The 18,912-nt window shown below is 40.5% G+C and overlaps 1 protein-coding gene across 12 annotated transcripts in view; it reads right to left on the bottom strand.

Annotated features, from left to right (window-relative positions):
* Window positions 1-18,912, bottom strand: part of snap91b (synaptosome associated protein 91b) — a 52,004-nt gene that overhangs the window by 9,190 nt on the left and 23,902 nt on the right. For 2 of the 12 annotated variants that reach the window (XM_057822515.1, XM_057822522.1), the window contains 7 exons: window positions 17,444-17,548; window positions 13,514-13,579; window positions 9,586-9,672; window positions 6,606-6,667; window positions 1,069-1,122; window positions 665-736; window positions 470-582 (listed from right to left, as the gene is read on the bottom strand). In XM_057822515.1, the coding sequence (XP_057678498.1) occupies window positions 496-582; window positions 665-736; window positions 1,069-1,122; window positions 6,606-6,667; window positions 9,586-9,672; window positions 13,514-13,579; window positions 17,444-17,548 (533 nt within the window). In that variant the 3' untranslated portion in view covers window positions 470-495. Of the gene's footprint in view, window positions 1-469; window positions 583-664; window positions 737-1,068; window positions 1,123-6,605; window positions 6,668-9,585; window positions 9,673-13,513; window positions 13,682-13,866; window positions 13,960-17,443; window positions 17,549-18,912 lie in introns of those variants that run through there. The other 10 variants (XM_057822516.1, XM_057822517.1, XM_057822518.1 and 7 more) reach the window with 10 other exon arrangements.

Here is an 18,912-nt window from a genome sequence, read left to right as displayed (position 1 = left end):
TACATTCTTTACAACAACCATACTTACGGACAAATCTTGTCCAAGGATCATATAAGCACAACATTACAACGTAGAGGTCAGCCCGAGACGTCGTGCAGCCATATTGAACTGGCAAGAAAGCAATAAACCATGACCACAAGAGTTCGCTGTTAGACAGCACAAAAAAACTTGCTGTAAAACTTACCAAAAGGCAGAATACTGTCTGAGCGGGACATGTGCGTTAATTGCGTCAAATATTTTAACGTGATTAATTTAAAAAATTAATTACCGCGCGTTAACGCGATAATTTTGACAGCCCTATTAATTCTTTAAAATTTGTTACGGTTGCCCAGGTGGTATTCATTGAAAACAACAAAACAAGCCAGATTGGACCCCCTAGTGGACTGATTTTGGCCCGCAAGCTGCCAGTGTTTAAATGCCAACCAAACTAATTGAGGAAATGTATATTGATGTAAAAACTTATGCTTACCTTGAGAAGGTCTGCATGTGGGCCTCCTACATGAAGTCCTTAATGTTAAGGTCATCCAGAGCGTTCCTGGGCGGAGGAGGCTTTCTAGGGCTCTGGGTCACTCCTGGAGACATCTGCGTACACACGAACACACTCGCTATGTTAGCGATGCTGTCAACTGTACTTTACGTGGACGAATCTAAGGAGCTGGGTTACCGGGGCGCCAGTGGCGGGGAAGCCCGGCCTAACCAAAGGCATCATGGGAGCGCTAACACACGGTGCCCCGGGCTTTTCAACGAGACACAAAAGACAGGAGACGCTACAACACGAGGATGACATTTAAACTGAAGCTGTGTTTGGAATCAGTCACTCGTTGATTCAGTGTGTTACCATTGGCGGATATAGACATCTAATCCAATTTGACTGGGAGGGGCGAATGAACGAATGTTCATTCGCCCCTCCCAGTCAAAATGGATTGGACGTCTATCGCTGTCAATGGCACCCCATGAGTTAATAGTACAGTATATCACAGATATATCGTGATTTCGAACACAGCTTGATGTCCAACAATTTCTTGATAATGTTCACATGTATTGATTTGGGGTGGGGAAAGGGCTTACCATGCTGTAGCCTGGGTGAGTCCCCATAAACGGAGGGACACCCATGGGTGCTTGCTAAAGGTGTAAAGGGGGGTAGAGGAGGTGGAGTTGGGATCACTACAGTGAAGACAAAGACAATACAAGACGAACAGCAAACCAAAATGACACACAAAACAGCACAATTCTAACGGTGCGAGTGAAGTTCAGTCAGGTTTGTGTTTTGAAACACATTTTTACATTCATTTAATATCCTTCATATCCTGCTTCAGGTCCGTGTACTAGTATACTTCTTGTCCTTATACTCATGTTTGGGGAAATATTGGTAGAACTCTCTTGGTGGTGTTTTTCCCCCACTAGTGTTCGATATTTCTGGAAAACTTTTGCCCCTTTCACACACACCCAAACACTGTTTAAATCCCTGGATTTAAACTAGGGCTTAATCACAGTTTAAAAATTAATTAATCGTAATTAATCGCAATTTAAACCATATCTAAAATATGCCATATTTTTCTTTAAATTATTGTTGGAATGCAAAGATAAGTAAAGTAGTGATTGAAAAAACACCACAAGGTGTCAATGGCGAGTTTTAAATTACTTAGAGATCTAGCCAAGGCAAAATCTGAGTAAGTTTTATGTGTATTTTACACAGCTATTTTGACTGGGAATGCCAGTTCTCTTTGCATTGAGCGATTTTCTTTTTGTTAACATTATTTTTTTGAGATAGGAATATTATTTTTGTTGTGCTTTCACTAAATGATACTGTAGTGACTGTTCCACCGAAATGCATGATGGAAAGTTGGGCAACCATGATTGTCCGTGGTGGCTGCAAATGGTATACAGTATGTTCTGCGTTGTACTCAATTAGGCGTGTTAAGAAAAAGATCGTCTCCTGCTCTGTCCAAATGCATGATGGGAAGTTGGGCAACCATGATTGTGAGTAGTGGCTGCAAAAGGTATACAGTATGTTCTGCGTTGTGTTCAATTAAGCGTGTTAAGAAAAAGATTGTCTGGTTGTGAATGAACGCCTGTGTCCACTCGCATTTCTCCTCCTTTTCACTCCCAATGTGCTAAAACTGCGGCATTGTAAACTGTTTGAGGCAACAAACGAACGGGTCATTCCGTACATGCGTTAATTGCATCAAAATTTCAACGTGATCAATTAAAAAAAATTAATTACCGCCCGTTAACACAATAATTTTGACAGCCCTAATTTAAATGTGTAGCTCTGTGGTTCTTAACCTTGCTAGAGGTTATCCCTTCGGAATTAGATAATAAAGCAATTTTTTTCAAATTAAAAACCGATATATCTTAAGCTAGCACGCTAATAATTTAGCAAATTCCCATTCAAAATTCTTATTTTGACAGTATGTTTTATAAATAAGCAAAAATTTGAGACCACGCTGCCCATTGGTCTGTTGTATTCCCTCATACCAAGTGCGAGTCAACCTACCACTGAGCAAACCACTTACTCCTCACATCAGATCAAGGACTGGCAGTTAAAAGAAATGGAATCAGTCTGTAAATTGGGAGCAAACAAGTCCAAAACCTGGTCTAAAAAGCCACTTTGCCTCGATTTAATCAGCATACGAAAATAGGGCTCTGCGTTTCTTAGCCTTGGCCGAACCCCTTAGACTTACTTACTGAACTACTGGGGTTCGACTGAACCCAGGTTAACGCATTTGCTCCCAAAAACGTATAAATACGTTCTATTTTTTATTGTTGCAGTGTCCCTTTTACGTTTCTTTTCATAAGAGACATCTCTGGGTTCTGATTCAACCCAAAGCACAAAGTTGAAAATCCATTTTAAAGGAATAAAACTGGCCAATGGAGGGCAGTAGCGCATTTGGTAAGACCCGCAACCTGATTCAACGGCAACGAACGGCCGGGGCACCGGCGGAAGGATGCCAGGTGGCGGACGACCGAGCAGATCAACCGAGAGGACGCCCACACCAAAAACAAATACACTCAAATACCATCATAATGTAGGGGATTTCAAAACAAGGGCGGCCAACGAACAAGCTAGAAAATGCATGAAATTCGCGAGTACAAAGTGTTGAATGGCGCCCAGCAAGTTAATATCTCGGCACCCTTCTGTTGGATCGCCTGGGCTGGAATACAGTCTTGAATTGGCTGTAGGTACAACATCGGGAACTCTCCCACAACTCTCTGTAACAAAACATGATCTGACAAACAGAAAGTGACAGCTTATGCCGACCGAAAATAACATAATGTCCGGGTTATAAATCGCGCCAGCAGCCCTCCCCGCACAGAGAGCGCCGATTCGGCAACACGGGACAAGTTTGTGAAAGTGCCCAACCCGCGGATTTCTCCATGTGTGCAGGCAACGACTCGAGTCAATCCTGCGTCACCTTACACGGGAATTTACCGGGATATGTGTGTGAAAGGGGCTTTTAACTACATATTACAATTCAGAGTTGTCCGATAATGACTTATTAACAGATAACCGATCTTGTCCAACTCCAAAAATCCGATACTGTTATATGCGGTCGTGGACTTAACATATTATGGCTAATTTAAAATCCCTAAATTTAGCTAGTTTAAATCACAAGCATCTTAGTTTGGAGACATCTAACGGTCAATAAACATAACTGCTGTGCTAAGCTGTGACCAGTCCTTATACAAAGGCTTCTATATTCACTTTGAAGTAAGGGTGTAACGGTACATGCATTTGTATTGAACCGTTTCGGTACGTGGTGCTCGGTTCGGAACGGAGGCGTACTGAACGAGTTTCTGATGTAATGTAACCCTTACCTTTCGAGGCTGTGAGTCGATCGGGTTACAGTTTCTTTGTGTAGATTACATTTACTCTGTCTTTTCTACTATAATGATGACCAACACGGTAGGATATCATAACCCAGAAACGCCAACGGCGCGACAACGTGGCCGCCGCGAGAACGCAGTGAAACGCGGGCGTTAAAGTCAATCAGCCAATGCACACCAGTCGCAGTGCGGCCGCGTGTTAGAAGTGTCCCAGAAGCGGCTCAACACGACGTTCAAGTCACAACACGCGCAAGTCACTCATGTAAAATACGGTGGATCCAGTCGATTTTCAAACTAATATGCAATCGTAACCCACTTTTTGAGTCCATCAGATCTCTTGAGTGGTAGATTGGGGCACAGTTGACTTGTCTTTGTTGATTTACTGCTGTCTTCTCTGCTATAATAATAACCAACACGGCCCAGTGTTCAGTACAAAACCCTCCTACCACAACAAAACAAGTAGGAACTAATATTTACATAGGAACTAAAGTTATACAACATAAAATATACAATATAAATGAATACTACATCACATTTGTAAAATATAAACACATAATAAAATAAATAATAGCCCATTTAAATAAAATAAATTGAAATGAGCTAAAACACCTGTAATTAAATAATAAGAATGATAAACAGATCCTGCTTACACAATTAAATTTATTTCTGTGTGGTGCTTTAACTTGAGAAAATCCACCAATAAAGCTTTTGAAAACCGTTCATTTAAAAAAAAAAAAAAAAAAAAAAATTCATTGAGACATTTCGTTTGTAAAATACATGTTAAAATCTTTGTCATTGGGATTGCTTTTCTCTTTAGCACAGGACTTCTTTTTTCTTTTCTTTCAGAAAGAAAGCTGACCAATACGCGGGGTCTGAAAGGCAAATTGTTGTTGGATTATCATTAAATATCTGCTACTTTATGAGCAGAATTCTAGCTTTGTATAGGCTGTTGAAAGCACAAAGGTGTGTAATAAACAACTAGCAGATTTATATTTTGCATTTTGTTTCCTTACTGTACCGAAAATGAACCGAACCGTGACCTCAAAACCGAGGTACGTACCGAACCGAGATTTTTGTGTACCGTTACACCCCTACTTTGAAGGCATCATGCATATCGACACAAAACCGATAATTAAAAACCGATGTCCATATTATCCAATATCATTTTGAAATACTTTTATCAACTCTAGTTACAATAGTTATCATACTAGTTTGCCAATGTTGTTTATAAGAGTGCGCTAGTAGACAGACCTTCAGCTCAATATTAAGGATAACCCAAAAAATGGTTATAAATTGATTTCAAAGAACTAGTGAAAAATTTTATATCTTTAAATTACAACTAATTTGGTTATGTTTTTAAAAAAAAAAAAAAAAAAAAAAAGAAAATTAAATGACAAGCAAAAAAGGTGGGCAAAGTTTGGTTTTAGTTATTTTAATATTAGTTGCCTTTGGGTTTTCCCCTATATATGCTCATTTTTTTATTTTATTTTTTTAAATCATTAATTCATCTATATTCAATGGATTGCTATTGACAAGAAATAAAATTGTCCAACATACAAAACTGTTAATTGCATTAAATGTAAATCATAAAATAAAACTTTGAATTACATGTGTACTGTATTTAAATTTTAGAGTAGTTTTTTTTACTGTAGATTTCTTTAAATCATTGTCATGTTTCGTAATTCTTGTTCATGTTTTGTGTTTGTTCATGCAGGATTTTCTGCTTTTATTTTGGTAGTGGCGTTCCTCCTTGTTTAAACTTTACTTCCTGCTCTTCCCAATCAGGCAAATTGTACCCACCTGTGACCCTGTTTATAAAAAGTCTGCGTATAACCTTGCCCTTTGTCGGTTCGTCTGTTATCCTACCACGTCGTACGCCACCTCCTTTTGACCACAATTTATGTTTTGAACCAATGCTTTTTCAGTACTTTGTGGAGTTTACTCAGTTGGTTGGTGTTCAGCTATTGCTGTGATTTTTCGCTTTTTTTTTTCTTTTTTTCCCCTTCTTAACCTTAAGGACTGGAAAATCAACACTTTTGTTTGAACTGAACTGTCGAGTATTATGGTCCTTGGTGCATCCCTGTCAATCATTTAAATAATTCATTTTCTTGTTTTAGTTGTAATAACATTGAGCTACAGTACAGTATGTTTAATCAGTACTACATCGTTGGTTAAATATCAACTGATAATAACGGTTTTGTTATTTGGTAGCACTTTATCTGAACTAGGTGTCATAAGACCGTCATAATTATGCCATGACACGGTCATGAACATTAATGAATGCTTATGACAGATGTAATTAAGAGTCTTAACACAATTCCTAAACTCTAATCCCAACCCAAATACATTTGAAAAAAATCTCGATATTGCATCAAAAGTGACATAATTTACTAAATGACACTCAGTCACATCTGTCATAAGCCCTCACTCATAACTTGACATATTCCAATTGAAACATTTGAAATATTTCTTCTAATATCACGTTTATCTCCTTCCGTTTAAATAAAATCAAATTTTACACCAAAGTTTGCCCACCTTTACTACAAAGAAGGGTGCTCGTCATGCCTTTTTTGAAGCCTTTAAGCACTTCAAACTGTCCATAATTTGCCATTTTATCACTCTCCATCAGATAATCCTAAAAGTGATTTAAAGCATTTGTGATGCGTTCTGTCTGCTTCTCTGTAGAGGGCCTTGGAGAGGTATATTAAGGCAACACGGCTGGGTCCTGCCATGCAGTTTCACTCCGTGCTCACACGTAATACACACACAACATTTACCATGGGGGCACCCCAACTCGGGGGAGCTACCTGAGGGGCCGCTGGGGATCCCATCGTCAGATCTGACTCGGCAAAAGAGAAAATGAGAGAAAATGAGGAACTGCAAAATAACTTTTTGTTCAGCACTTTTTTTTATAAAAACATTTTGGTGGGAGTGGTGCCTTGAGATACGAGTGACATCCCTGCTACAAAATCCAGCATATGTTTGTTAATGTACTAGCAAAACCAGGACTCAAAACCAGAAGTGGGTAGTAACTTGTTATATTTACTTCAGTAACTTTTTGAGATAAATGTAAAAGTAGTTTTACTGAGTCATACTTTTGCTTACTTTTACTTGATTAGATTTGTGGAGGAGCATAGACTTCATAAGGATTGACGGGTCAGATTCCACCTTCACTGCGCAACGCCTTTAAGTTGGGGGCCGCCACACAGTCCGCTTCAGTTATTCGCAGTCGGTCGCAGAGTCAACACATGCAGTGATGCAACGCCTGATTTAGGTTGAAAAAGTACGAAAGCTGTACCGCATACAGACAGGAAGGATTTTCTCAGGAGTGATTTGTTCGAGGATTGAAGCATGCAAGCATTTTGAAACATTGTGAAAAAAATCAATGGGAGAAATTAACCGCTACGGACTAGCATCATTCTTCGACATATTTACGTAAATTAAATGCAATCTGCCCAGTTTTTTGCTTTTAACCAAGAATCGAGACTCTTTTACGTCCATATCTATAAAGCATTCAGGGATTTAAGCATTTATTCACAAGAATTTTCTACAGGAAAAAGTTCTTTGTTTACATATGGCGGCTGCAAATTTCCTTGGAGAATAGCCTCATAGTTCACAATATTTAAGTAAAATAAATGCTACCTGCACGTTTTTTTTTATTTTAACAAAGAATCAAGACTGTTTTACGTCCAAATCTATAAAGAATTCAGGGATTTAAGCATTTATTCACAAGAATTTTCAACGGAAAAAGCCATTGTGGCAGCCCCCTTATCACAACAAAGAGCTAAGAGACTAGCATCATTCTTCGACATAGTTACGTAAAATAAATGCTAACTGCACGTTTGTTTTTTTGCTTTTAACCAAGAATCGAGACTTTTCTACATCCATATCTATAAAGAATTTAGGGATTTAAGCATTTATTCACAAGAATTATCAACGAAAAAAGCTCTTTGTGATTCTACTCGGTCAGCTTTGACGGCCTCGCCAACAATGCAGGCTCCCTATTTATTGGCCCCGCGCCCCGTGTACATTATGAAATCTATGGAAGAAACGCTACTCTTACTCCGCTACGTTGGGCTACACTAGTCGTTACATTTTTCCTCTTTATCCTACATTAGATTTTTTTTGTTTCTTTGACAGAGACGCCAACCATGGCGCTACCAGTTTCACCAATGAGACGTCGCAGCAATAATTACATGACTCCATGATACCAATCAGACTCAAACTTGCAGTTATATGATCACGCTAGCCTCTTCAATCACTTTGCGCCTTTAAAGCACCGTAAAAAAATATTTGACATAGAGCGCTGCCATCTACATGACTTCAAAGCGCGGAATTTAACCTCTCTCCCAGTTTTTATTTGGCACCGAATGACCACGGAAAACCAGAGATATCTTTTTAGTTTCATAATAAAATAAAAAAAACATTGTTTAAAAAAAAAAAAAAAAAAAAAACATCTTAAGCAGTCACGCACAATGTTACTCATTACTTGAGTATTCTTTTCAACAAGTACGTTTTTACTTGTACTTGAGTACACTTTTTGGATGACTACTTTTACTTAAGTTTTTTTTTTTTTTTTAAGTAACGCTACTCTTAATTGAGTAGCATTTTTGGCTGCTCTACCAATCTTTGCCCAAAACACAAAAAATCCATCAGAACTACGCTGGATTTGTTGTTTTGGTACTAGTGTTGCTGGTGTAGACCCTACCCACCGACGTCACAAAATCACGTGATCGCTGTATTGTTCCGCCCCCTTGTCCGTCATTTTGTGTCTGTATTATCAATGGTCTAAATTGATCGAGCAATTTATAATGCATTTCATGGAAGACCCGGTGCTTTCGGATGCTGTGAACTCACTTGATGCGTTGCATAAAAGGCGTTATGTGGAAAAGCTTCAGTCTATCCATTCGCCAGATCCATATTCGATGCCTAAATCGATGTTTTTCGACCCCCCGTCTTCGCCGTATTTGCCTGACATCTGCTAGCTACCCTGATATGTACAACTATGTTGTCCACACAAAATCAGCCTATTCTCACGAAAGTTTGAAAATCTTTAAGAGCTTGGAGGCTTATAAATACTTCGTTGCTGGTTGGGTGAAACAGGTCCTCGTCCACGAAAATTTGGCAGGAATCTATCTTGTGCTTGGAAAGGTGAGTTACGAAATTTTCAATTCAAAATCTTTTGTTCTTGCTAACATCCACTGTCAAGTTCAATGTATTTCATGTCATTTGTCAATGTTTATATGGTTTAGCGATAGCACTCTCACTACATACATACGTGTACGTTGTCGGCGATTAGCCTAGCAATGATCTTAATTGTGGTTGTCAGCCCAAAACCCTCTAAATATATATTAAATGCATCTTACCAGATATAAAATGACTACTACATAATCTGTGGTAATCGTTTGGAGCACAGTTTTCTCGTCGAATTGCAGCAGCCCATCTCGCTCTCTCCTCTCCGGGTCTCTCGGAATCCGGTAGAACTTCAAGTCTCTCCGTCTATCTTCTCTGTTATTGCAACCGACCGCCACACACGCCTTCACCATTTTGATGATTAATGTTAACGAGCAGAAAAACACGCCGTAAATAGGAGGAATGTACGTAGCCGTAACAGGTAAACACGATGTGTTGACGGACAATTGGGCGGCACCAGTCAGGAGGCCGGAGTTGTGACGTCACGTGAGTAGGGTCTATAGAAGCCAGCATATGCTGGAATTCTTAGCAGGGCCGATTCACGAGTTTTTAAAGCCTACTTACTACTCGCCATATTAGCCATGGAGGTGTCAACATCGCCCGCCTGGGGGGTCAGGGAGGGCTTCATTACGTCCCCTAGCCCGTCAAATGCTACATGGAGGCAAGAAGGGGGATTGCAAAAAAAGGGACGTTTCGGGAGAAGAAGGGAGGTAAAGGGAGACATTAGCTTACTACTCGTACAGTTCTTGTGTTGCCATGACGACGGAAGGAGGCGAGCTTGGGACACCTGGTTAAATAGAGCGTGCGTGGAAGCGCACCAAAAACACACAAGCTACCATTTTGAGGAATTGAAACTCAAGAAGGGAAATCTAAAGGACAGAATCCAATTTTCGACCATATTTTCATTTGTTTAGATGCACTTCACAAAAGATTGAATGGCATTGCATTCAATCATTAAACTGTATTAATTTTGAAGTTTTGTAAGTAGTAATCTTGTAAATATTTCAATATGACAATGCTTTTTGGGAAAGTAAAGAACACTCAGCAGTGTTACACGAATTCTTACAAAAGAAAAGATGGCAGTGTGGTGATGGGGAAAAGAGTGTGCTTGTGTGCCTATGATTATGTGTGTCTGTGGGCTCTTTTTTACTGAGGTGGTGCTTGTACTAGTTCCAAGCACAGGCTCCAGGGGCTGAAAATGTGTGCTTAGCAGGCACCAACTCCTTGCTGGGCCAAGAAAGGGCCAGCGAAGCAGTAACATAACCTGGCCAACGAGGGTGATTTGTTTTTTTCTTTGGCTCGCAGGAAGGGTCGGTGTCAAATCCTGGTTCTCAGGTGAAATTTTTTTGAGCCAAAAAGTCTAAAATGAAGGGGTTTTGGATGAAAATACATTTGGGAACCTCCGCCCACTACATCTCAATCTCATCGTTGCCAAAGGTGCACCATTTTTGGCTGGACTTAATTTTTTTATCGACGGGAGGATATAAAATATTAATAAAAAGGGGAAATTTATTGATAAATTCCTCCTTTTATATTTCTTATTATTAATTAAAAATCAAAACAAACATATTTATATATGTTTAAATTAATTTTCTACATTTACTTAAAAAAAAAAAATATTTCAGGATTTTCACATTTTTAGCTGTATTTTCCAATAAAATTTATTCAGTATTTTATACTATTTATTATGTACTCATGCATTCCCCCAATGCTTTATTTCTTAACTCTTTGGTTGCCATTGACGGCGCTAAATGTCCAATCTGATTAAAGTGGTAGGGTTGGCAGCGAATTAACCACCCTCCCACTTCACTGGTAACAAATTGGATCTGTAATTTTATTGTCATTGTGTAAGTTTGTGTCTATGAGATTGTGTAACTTTGTGCTTGTGTGTCATAGTGTGTGTGTGTGGATCTGTGTGTGCGTGTCAAGCAGAGACCAGTGCGGCTCTCCCACACTGCAATGCAGTACTCGCACGGCCGCGTGTTAGAAAGAGCGAGGGAGGACTCACCGAGTCAGATGTCAGGAAGAGAGCATCGAGCCACCCGAGAGAAACACGGGGGAGAGAAGAGAAGACCATGAGAGTGTTAGCAGAGAAAAACACAGACCGAATGAGAGAATAGTGGAGGTGATGAAAACGTTGACGACTCAAATTGGACATTAGTGTTTGGGGACAGTTGCTATGGTGATCAGATGACGAAAAAAGGGATTGTTTTCAAACTTAAGTGATATGTTTGTAATATGAAACGGAGGAAGTGATTAAATTTGGGGGTGCTAAGGTCAAGGGTCACAGAGGTCAGAAAAGGACATTTGTGAGAACTTGATAACAGATTAGCCTGTTTAACACATATTTTCTGGGTAAGTAATATGATGAGAATAGAAAAGGTCAGAGGTCAGAAATATGGCAATGCTTTGAATTTGGCTACTTAGGAGGAAGTCTGCTTCGCAAGGATGTAGGTTTACATATGGAAGGTAGGGACGCAACATTAGCAACTTTTCACGATGCTCAAGTTGTCCCCACCAACTTTTAAGCAACCTTATTTGAATTATATAATGAGTTCAGGTAAGAAAGTTATCCCATATGTTGTAAGAATAGAACTGACCCTACTATTATAAAGTGAATTATTTTCATTATGTTCAGACTTACATTTACCCCTTTTTACTTGCTGAATGTACCGGTCCATTTTTTTCCCTCAAACGCACGCTTGATTGGCTGATGACTAGACGCCCCCCCCCCATCCCAAGCACACATACACACATGCTCAACCCCCGCTCCCCGACAGAAATACATGTCACGATTTCGCCTCCTCCACCCCTTTCAAAGAGAAGGTATATTGAAAGGGTTTTTTTTCGGCCAGCAGCAGTCACTGTAAGTAATTTAAAAAGATGGCAATGTTCTGGAACTCGGGAACATGCCACAAATTTTGCTACAGAAAGTCCAACATAACATTAAACTGCGTGAACTTGCTAAACTGCAAAACACGAGTAGGAAGCTGCTTAGAGAGAAGTGTCCTCCTTTATGCGTTTTCTACTGTTAATTAGAGGTGGGAATCTTTGGGCACCTAACGATTCGATTACGATTCAGAGGCTACGATTCGATGATAAATCGATTATTGATGACCCCCCCACCCCCCTGCTATTAGCTGCTTTTAATGTTTTGTACATTAGTTACAAAAACTAAAAAAAAAAAAAAAATTAAAAAAAAGCCTCGCAGGCTTAAATAAACGACTATTTCAGTATCAAGTTAACAGTTAAAAACAATAAATAATATACTCAAATCCCCATTCTGTATGAGCAGCTTTAAACTACATTCAATTAATTTAATGTGAATCAACAGTTAAAGTTGTTAAAATTGCTCCCGTTATTCCGTAATTTCCCTTTTGTCTACATTCGACATGTGAAAGTTTTAAAACTATTTTAAAGATAGATTCAAGTCCATATTTTACCGATTTAGGAGTATTTTAGATAAAAAGTTAATAAGTTTCGCTTGGAAGGTTCGCTACAACAGCCTTGCAGGGAAGTCTACTGCTTTAAGATGGCGGCCGTTTACTAACGCCTGTACATGTGCTGCTAACGCCACCGCGTCTATCTTGCATCTAGTCCTATATAAATATGATATCTACCGTAACATTATGTGGACATACTTTGTAGCAGCTGTCGGCAGCAGTCAGGTATGTTGTTTGTTTTTTATCTCGCGGCATGAGTTGAGCTAGAGCCGTGAGTTGAGCATTGGCATTACCCGAGGGGCCGAGTAATGACAAGCATGATGTTTAGCTACTCTCGCTCCGTTCCTCATTGCGTCCCGAAAAACCGCGCGGCGCGCTGAGTGTGTTTGACTTCCGCTTTACCTGACATATTTCAATAATCGGAATTTGGATGTTTGTGAATTGTTCTCGAATCTTCCACGGCCGAATCGCGAATAATCTAAGAATCGGAAATTTCGCACATCTCTACTGTTAATGTTAATTAAACTCTGAGAAATGTAGTGAACTCTGCATGAAACTATAGAACCAGCAAGACGTGAGACAGAAGCTGCTTAGAGGGAGGGATCCCAGTTTGTGTTTCACAGGAAAGTGTTGACAGTCCAAAAACAAAAAAAACATGCTGCTGATTATAAAGATAATTGTTAGTTGCAGACCTACCGTTCAACCCAATCTGTTTGGTCATATTAATGTCCTGTCCACAACAAAAAGTCTACATGCTTTATGCTTTTATAGCGTCCCTACCAATGTTGAGACTAAACCTTGTTGCATAGTGTTTGGGATTTTTATGGGTTCGATTAGCATATGCTGTATGTAGTGTTAAGTTGAATTAAAAAAAAAAAAAAAAAAGATAAATCCTAGTTAGCTATTAAGTCGATACAAAAAAATTTGCCACTCACATAAATTCTCAATACTAGCAGTAGTTTAGCGTGATTAATGACATGGAACAAATGCTGACAAGGCTATTTATACAAAATTGAGATGAAGTGAAATTCATGCACTGATTCATTTACCTGAAGCGAGTTCTGCTCCAGGAGCGGTGCCGGCTGCTGCCGGGGCATCTCCTCCTCCAGCGGACTCTGTAGGGCCAACCGAACAGAGCCGCACAAACACATCAAGTCCATTGCAGCATTAAGGGAGAAGAAGGGAAGGGGAACAGTCAGCCTTGGAGCGTCACACTGCTAATGCCAAAAAAGGACCAGAGTTAGACAGGGCAGACACGAATGAACGTATAAAATTTTGCTCCAAATGAACACCATATTTGTGATACAGTCTACTTAGGAACGATACTACTTGTAGAAAAACGTGTTTAGCCTCTTTTTCCATTGAAACTTTGACATCTCCACCAATGTGTGAAGCTACCCACCACAAAACAGGCTCATGATGTCCCTGTTGTCAATTTTGGGTGGGGGTGCAGAGGAATGGATGGGTGGGATGGCTGAGGAGTTGAATAAATCCGCTGAGGGGAGGGAGGGATTATTGAAACGACATTTTACATAAAATAATAATCCCTGACGTACATATGTGGCGTATTTCCTCAAATAATGGCTACTAAAATTTTAATACGTATTTTATATTTTAACGTGGATTTATAACCGAAGCGAAATAAAATTACTACACACAGGTTATCATACCTCTGATGGTTCTGAAACTATAAAAATGGGGAAAAAAATATGGTTACATTGCTGCAAAGCAATTACAGAGGATCCCCTGTAGATTAATACTAAAGGTGTTCCACACGGCTCTTTTCGAGTCCCACATGTTTTTAAATTGCACTCGTAAATAAATTGGGACAAATGAAGTTTGTTTGCATGCTTATAATTTTTCTGTCCTTTTAAAACAAACCAAAGTATACGAGTGGATGTTTACTTTGTTGTAATTATTTATCCCTTAGCCAAACTGCATTATAGAGAATAACCAGACACACAAGTAGGAATGTACGAATATTTTAACTCAAAGAAGACTACACACTCAAACGACTCGTGCGCTGTCTTCAACCGGCAACTATTTGAGGAAATACAGGATTTGCAAATCCGTAGCGTGCATATCATGCGGAAAATACAGTAGAGGAAACAAAGCTTGATTTACTAATGCTCACAAAAATTCTCATTCTCTTTCCAAGGCCACAATGTGGCACAACAAAGCGGAAAGTGAGAGCACACCAGAGGGGATAGCACGTGCGCAAAGGAAGTGGTACCTGCTGCAAATAAGTCAACTGCGGGCGTGGCATCTGCTTGGGTGTCTGGCGTCAATGCAAAGAAGGCTACAAACACCACCAAAATGCTCAAACGTTACAGCAGGCAAGTACTCGGTGTGTTCATGCAAAGTGATTCCAACATTTTACCGCTGAAAAGGTCAACTGAAGGGTTAGTGTCAGGCGCCGAAACTGTCGCCGTGGTGACAACGATGCTGGATGCAGGGGTGAGGAGCGACGACGGGGTAGGGGGCGCCGCCACAGAGCTAAAACATGAATTTTCCACACCAAAAAGGTCTAGACCTGAAGATACTGTGGTGGTGGCAGCGGGGCACTCGTCCAAAGAGGCAAAGGGGTCTTGTCAGAAGACATGAGGTGACATGTGGAGGAAGTGATGAATTGATGTTAGCCATTCTCGAAACACACAAAATGGAGGTTTTATGTGTTTTAGCTCTCATGAAAGGTGAGGAAGTTCTGAATTGAGGAAAAAATGGGAAGTTGGACAGTTAATAAAGAAGTGAAGGAAGTCGAGATGCAAAGTAGTAGTAGTCTGAGTATGAATCGTTGTTATGTAATTGAAATTGTGTTGTGTTGTGTATGACCATCCAAACGTCCATACCCGTCAGAATGCCATACCTGTCAGATTGTTATCAGATTGCCATACCCGTCGGAATGCTATACCCTTCAGACTGTTATATCCGTCGGAATGCCATACCCGTTGGAATGCCATACCTGTCAGACTGTTATACTCGTCGGAACACTATACCCCTCAGAATGCCACAACATCTACAATTGTAATTGAAATTGTATATAAGACTTGAGGACCAACCGAATGACCATACCCCTCAGAATGCTATACCCGCCGGAATGCCATACCCATCGGAATAGTGTACCTGTCGGAATAGTGCACCCCTCAGAATGCCATACCCGTTGGAATGCCATACCTATCAGACTGTTATACCTGTTGGAACGCTATACCCTCAGAATGCCATAACAGCTACATATTTGTAATTGTAAGTAAGTTGTAATTGAAATTGTATACAATACCTGAGGACCAACCAAACGACCATACCCGCCAGAATGCCATACCCGTCGGAACAACTGTCGGAATGCTATTCCCGTCAGACTGTACATGTCAGACTGCCATATCCGTCGAACTGCCATATCCGTCGAACTGCTACACTCATTGGAATAGGATACCCATCGAAATGCTATACCCCTCAGAAAGCCATAACTGTCGGAATGCTATTCCCGTCAGACTGGTATACCCGTCAGACTGCCATAACTGTCGTAATGCCATACACAGTCCGAATGCCATACCTGTCGTAGTGCCATACCCGTCGGAATAGGATACCCGTCAAAATGCTATATCTGTCGGAATATTATACCCGTCGAAATGCTATATCCGTCAGAATGCCATCAGACTTCCATACCAATCGGATTGTTACATCCCTCAAAATGCCATACCGGTCGAAATGCCATACCCGTCGGAATAAGATACCCAGCGAAATGCTAGACCCGTCGAAATAGAATACCCGTTTAAATGCTATGTCTGTCGGAATGTGATACCTGTTAGACTGTCATACCCCTCAGATTGCCATACATGTCGGAATGCCAGTCGGAATAGTATCCCCGTCGAAATGCTATACCCAACAGCACGAATGACATTGATAATCACCAAAATGACCTTGAGGACCACCCGAACGACCTTTAAGATCACCCAAATGACCTTGACCAATTGCCGAAATGACCTTGAGGACCACCCGAGCGACCTTTACGATCACCCAAATGACCTTGACCAAATGCTGAAATGACCTTGAGGACCACCCGAACGACCTTGACGATTACCCAAATGACCTTGACCGACAGGCCAAACGACCTTGAGGACCACCCAGACGACCTTGACAACCACATAAATGACCTTGGCCCAAATAAAAAAAAATTGATGCAAAACCAAACGGTCGGTTCATATTTCGAGTACGTCCACTGTATATGGAATCGTTGGGTGAATTTGAGGTTTTTGTTAACCATTCCTGTCAGACATACCCGTTGGAATGCTATACCCCTCAAAATGCCATACCCATCGCAATGCTATAACTGTCAGACTGTCATACCCGTCAGAATGCTCTTCCATGTCCCTTCCTCACCAATGTGAGATCGCCGGCCAACAAAATGGACGACATTCGACTGACGATCGTCTCGCGGAGAAGAATGGATAGCTGTGTAGCCATTATACCAGTAATTTTACATCTTGATTCACAGTTTTGTCAACATAGACTAAATGGACAATGATGAAATAGCTGACAATTGACATCCCACCAAAGAACACAAAATGCGGGACACAAATTTTGTTAATTTCGTTGTACATGTTGTAAAAGGTCGAATAAATTTTTGGGTGGTCCCATAGGACCGCATGCACTGGCACAAGCCAATGTGTCATATTTCTAGTATGTCCATTGTATATGGAATTATTGGGTGAATTTGAGCTTTTTGTTGACTTGCTCCACCAACCATCAAAGATGGCAACCCTTACTTTCACACCTGCGAAGTGTATCTGACTGGCAGCAGATGCGGCCGTCCTTTTGTTACACGGACGTGTGAAGACGAGTGAGAAACATAGCGGGAAGTGCATTGTCTTCCGTCTCCGTGGCAACATGAGAAGCACAGATAGGCCAGGCTGGAAGGCCAAAGCCAATATTCAAACCTGGAGCGTCGGAAATTTGACTTTACATAACCGGAAGTCACCCACCAGCTCCGGCAGTGGCTCCGGCAACCAGTGCGGCGTTTGGCGCGGCGGCTGCACCCTCAGCTGCTGGGGTTTCAGTGGCCGTGGCGGCAGGGGTGGCGAAGGTGTCTGAAGTTTTAAGACGAGAAGGAAGAAACCGGCCAGAGAAAAGAGTGAAAAAAACGGGAGAGAAAATGAGAAAGTGAGTAGACGAAGATGAAAATACAACGCAGCTTCTGGCCTAGGACACAAATGTGGACAAACGAATGGGAGCACAGACGAGGAGGCGTTCTAATGCTAGCGCACGAAGAGTCGGGACACGTTTGATAGACGGGCCTAGCTTCTATCAAACATAAGTGTCTTCGGAAAGACATTTGAGCAGTTATTCCATATCCTTGCTATCCAACTTGAGTTCCAGTAACATTGATGGCGATGGACGTCAAATCCAATATAACTGGGAGTTCAAATGGATTAGACGTCCATCGCCGTCAGTGGCAACCAATGAGTTAAGCTGGATATCACAGACATCGAATACATGTTTAAGTGGCTTTCAACTAGTGTTGAGAAGCTGATTATGTTGGCCAGTTTGAACATCAAGGCATCGCCTTGAGTTCATTGCTTTGCTTGATGCATTTGCAAATAGAGTGGAACCTTCCAAAATATTCCTGTTGTCCTTATCTTGGAGTCCAACTTTCCTTTCCTACAACTTCTTCATGTCACTACCCTGCTAAAAGCATTTCCGAATCACATTTTTGTCTGTAATTGTTCGGAATCCTGCCAAGCAACGGTGGATCAACAGCAGGTCCAACATGAGTGGTTCCACTGTATTGGCAAATTTTTCTGTGGTTGCACATTAGATTACAGCCTGTGAGTTTTTGTAAGTAGTAATAGTAGTAGGATAGTAAGAGTGTAGAAAAACATACAGTAAATAAAGCCAATATGTATTTCCAGGAAGCAGTGTTGTTTTTGGCAGCCCTTTTAATTATCATCTTAGTCTTATGGACGATAATACGTTAGTCTTAGTCAAATTTTAGTCATCTCAAAATGGATTTCTTCGTCTACGTTTTGTTGACGAAAACGCAAGACGAATATCGTCTAGTTTTAATTGACGTTTACTAAAAATGTTTTCCTCTGTAAAAAAAAAAAAAAAAACTGTACTCACAAAATAAAGGTTTCTAATTATTTCGAATGAACATTGACAGACGAGCACATATTGTAGATCATACCCACCTTGACACCACAAACTCTAAGTAAAAAAAGTGTTCCAAGAGTTTAAGAGGACGCTCGCCGTTAGCATTAGCCAAACGCTAATGCTATGCTAACGCTACGAGTTACATTTAGTGTGTGATTAACACTCAGCACAGACCTTTATAGGCTAAAGCAACATTTCATATTCTCTCTGGCCAAGAAAACTAATCTTACCGTTAAGATTTGTCTCGGTAAAATGTAAAATGTGTCTCATCAGACAAAAACGGGCATTCGTCTCGTTATGT

This window comes from Corythoichthys intestinalis, chromosome 19 (genome assembly GCF_030265065.1).
Source record: "Corythoichthys intestinalis isolate RoL2023-P3 chromosome 19, ASM3026506v1, whole genome shotgun sequence".
Lineage (NCBI taxonomy): Eukaryota > Metazoa > Chordata > Actinopteri > Syngnathiformes > Syngnathidae > Corythoichthys > Corythoichthys intestinalis.
The sequence above is the reverse complement of the archived record's forward strand: the minus strand, read 5'-3'. Positions and strand labels throughout refer to the sequence as shown.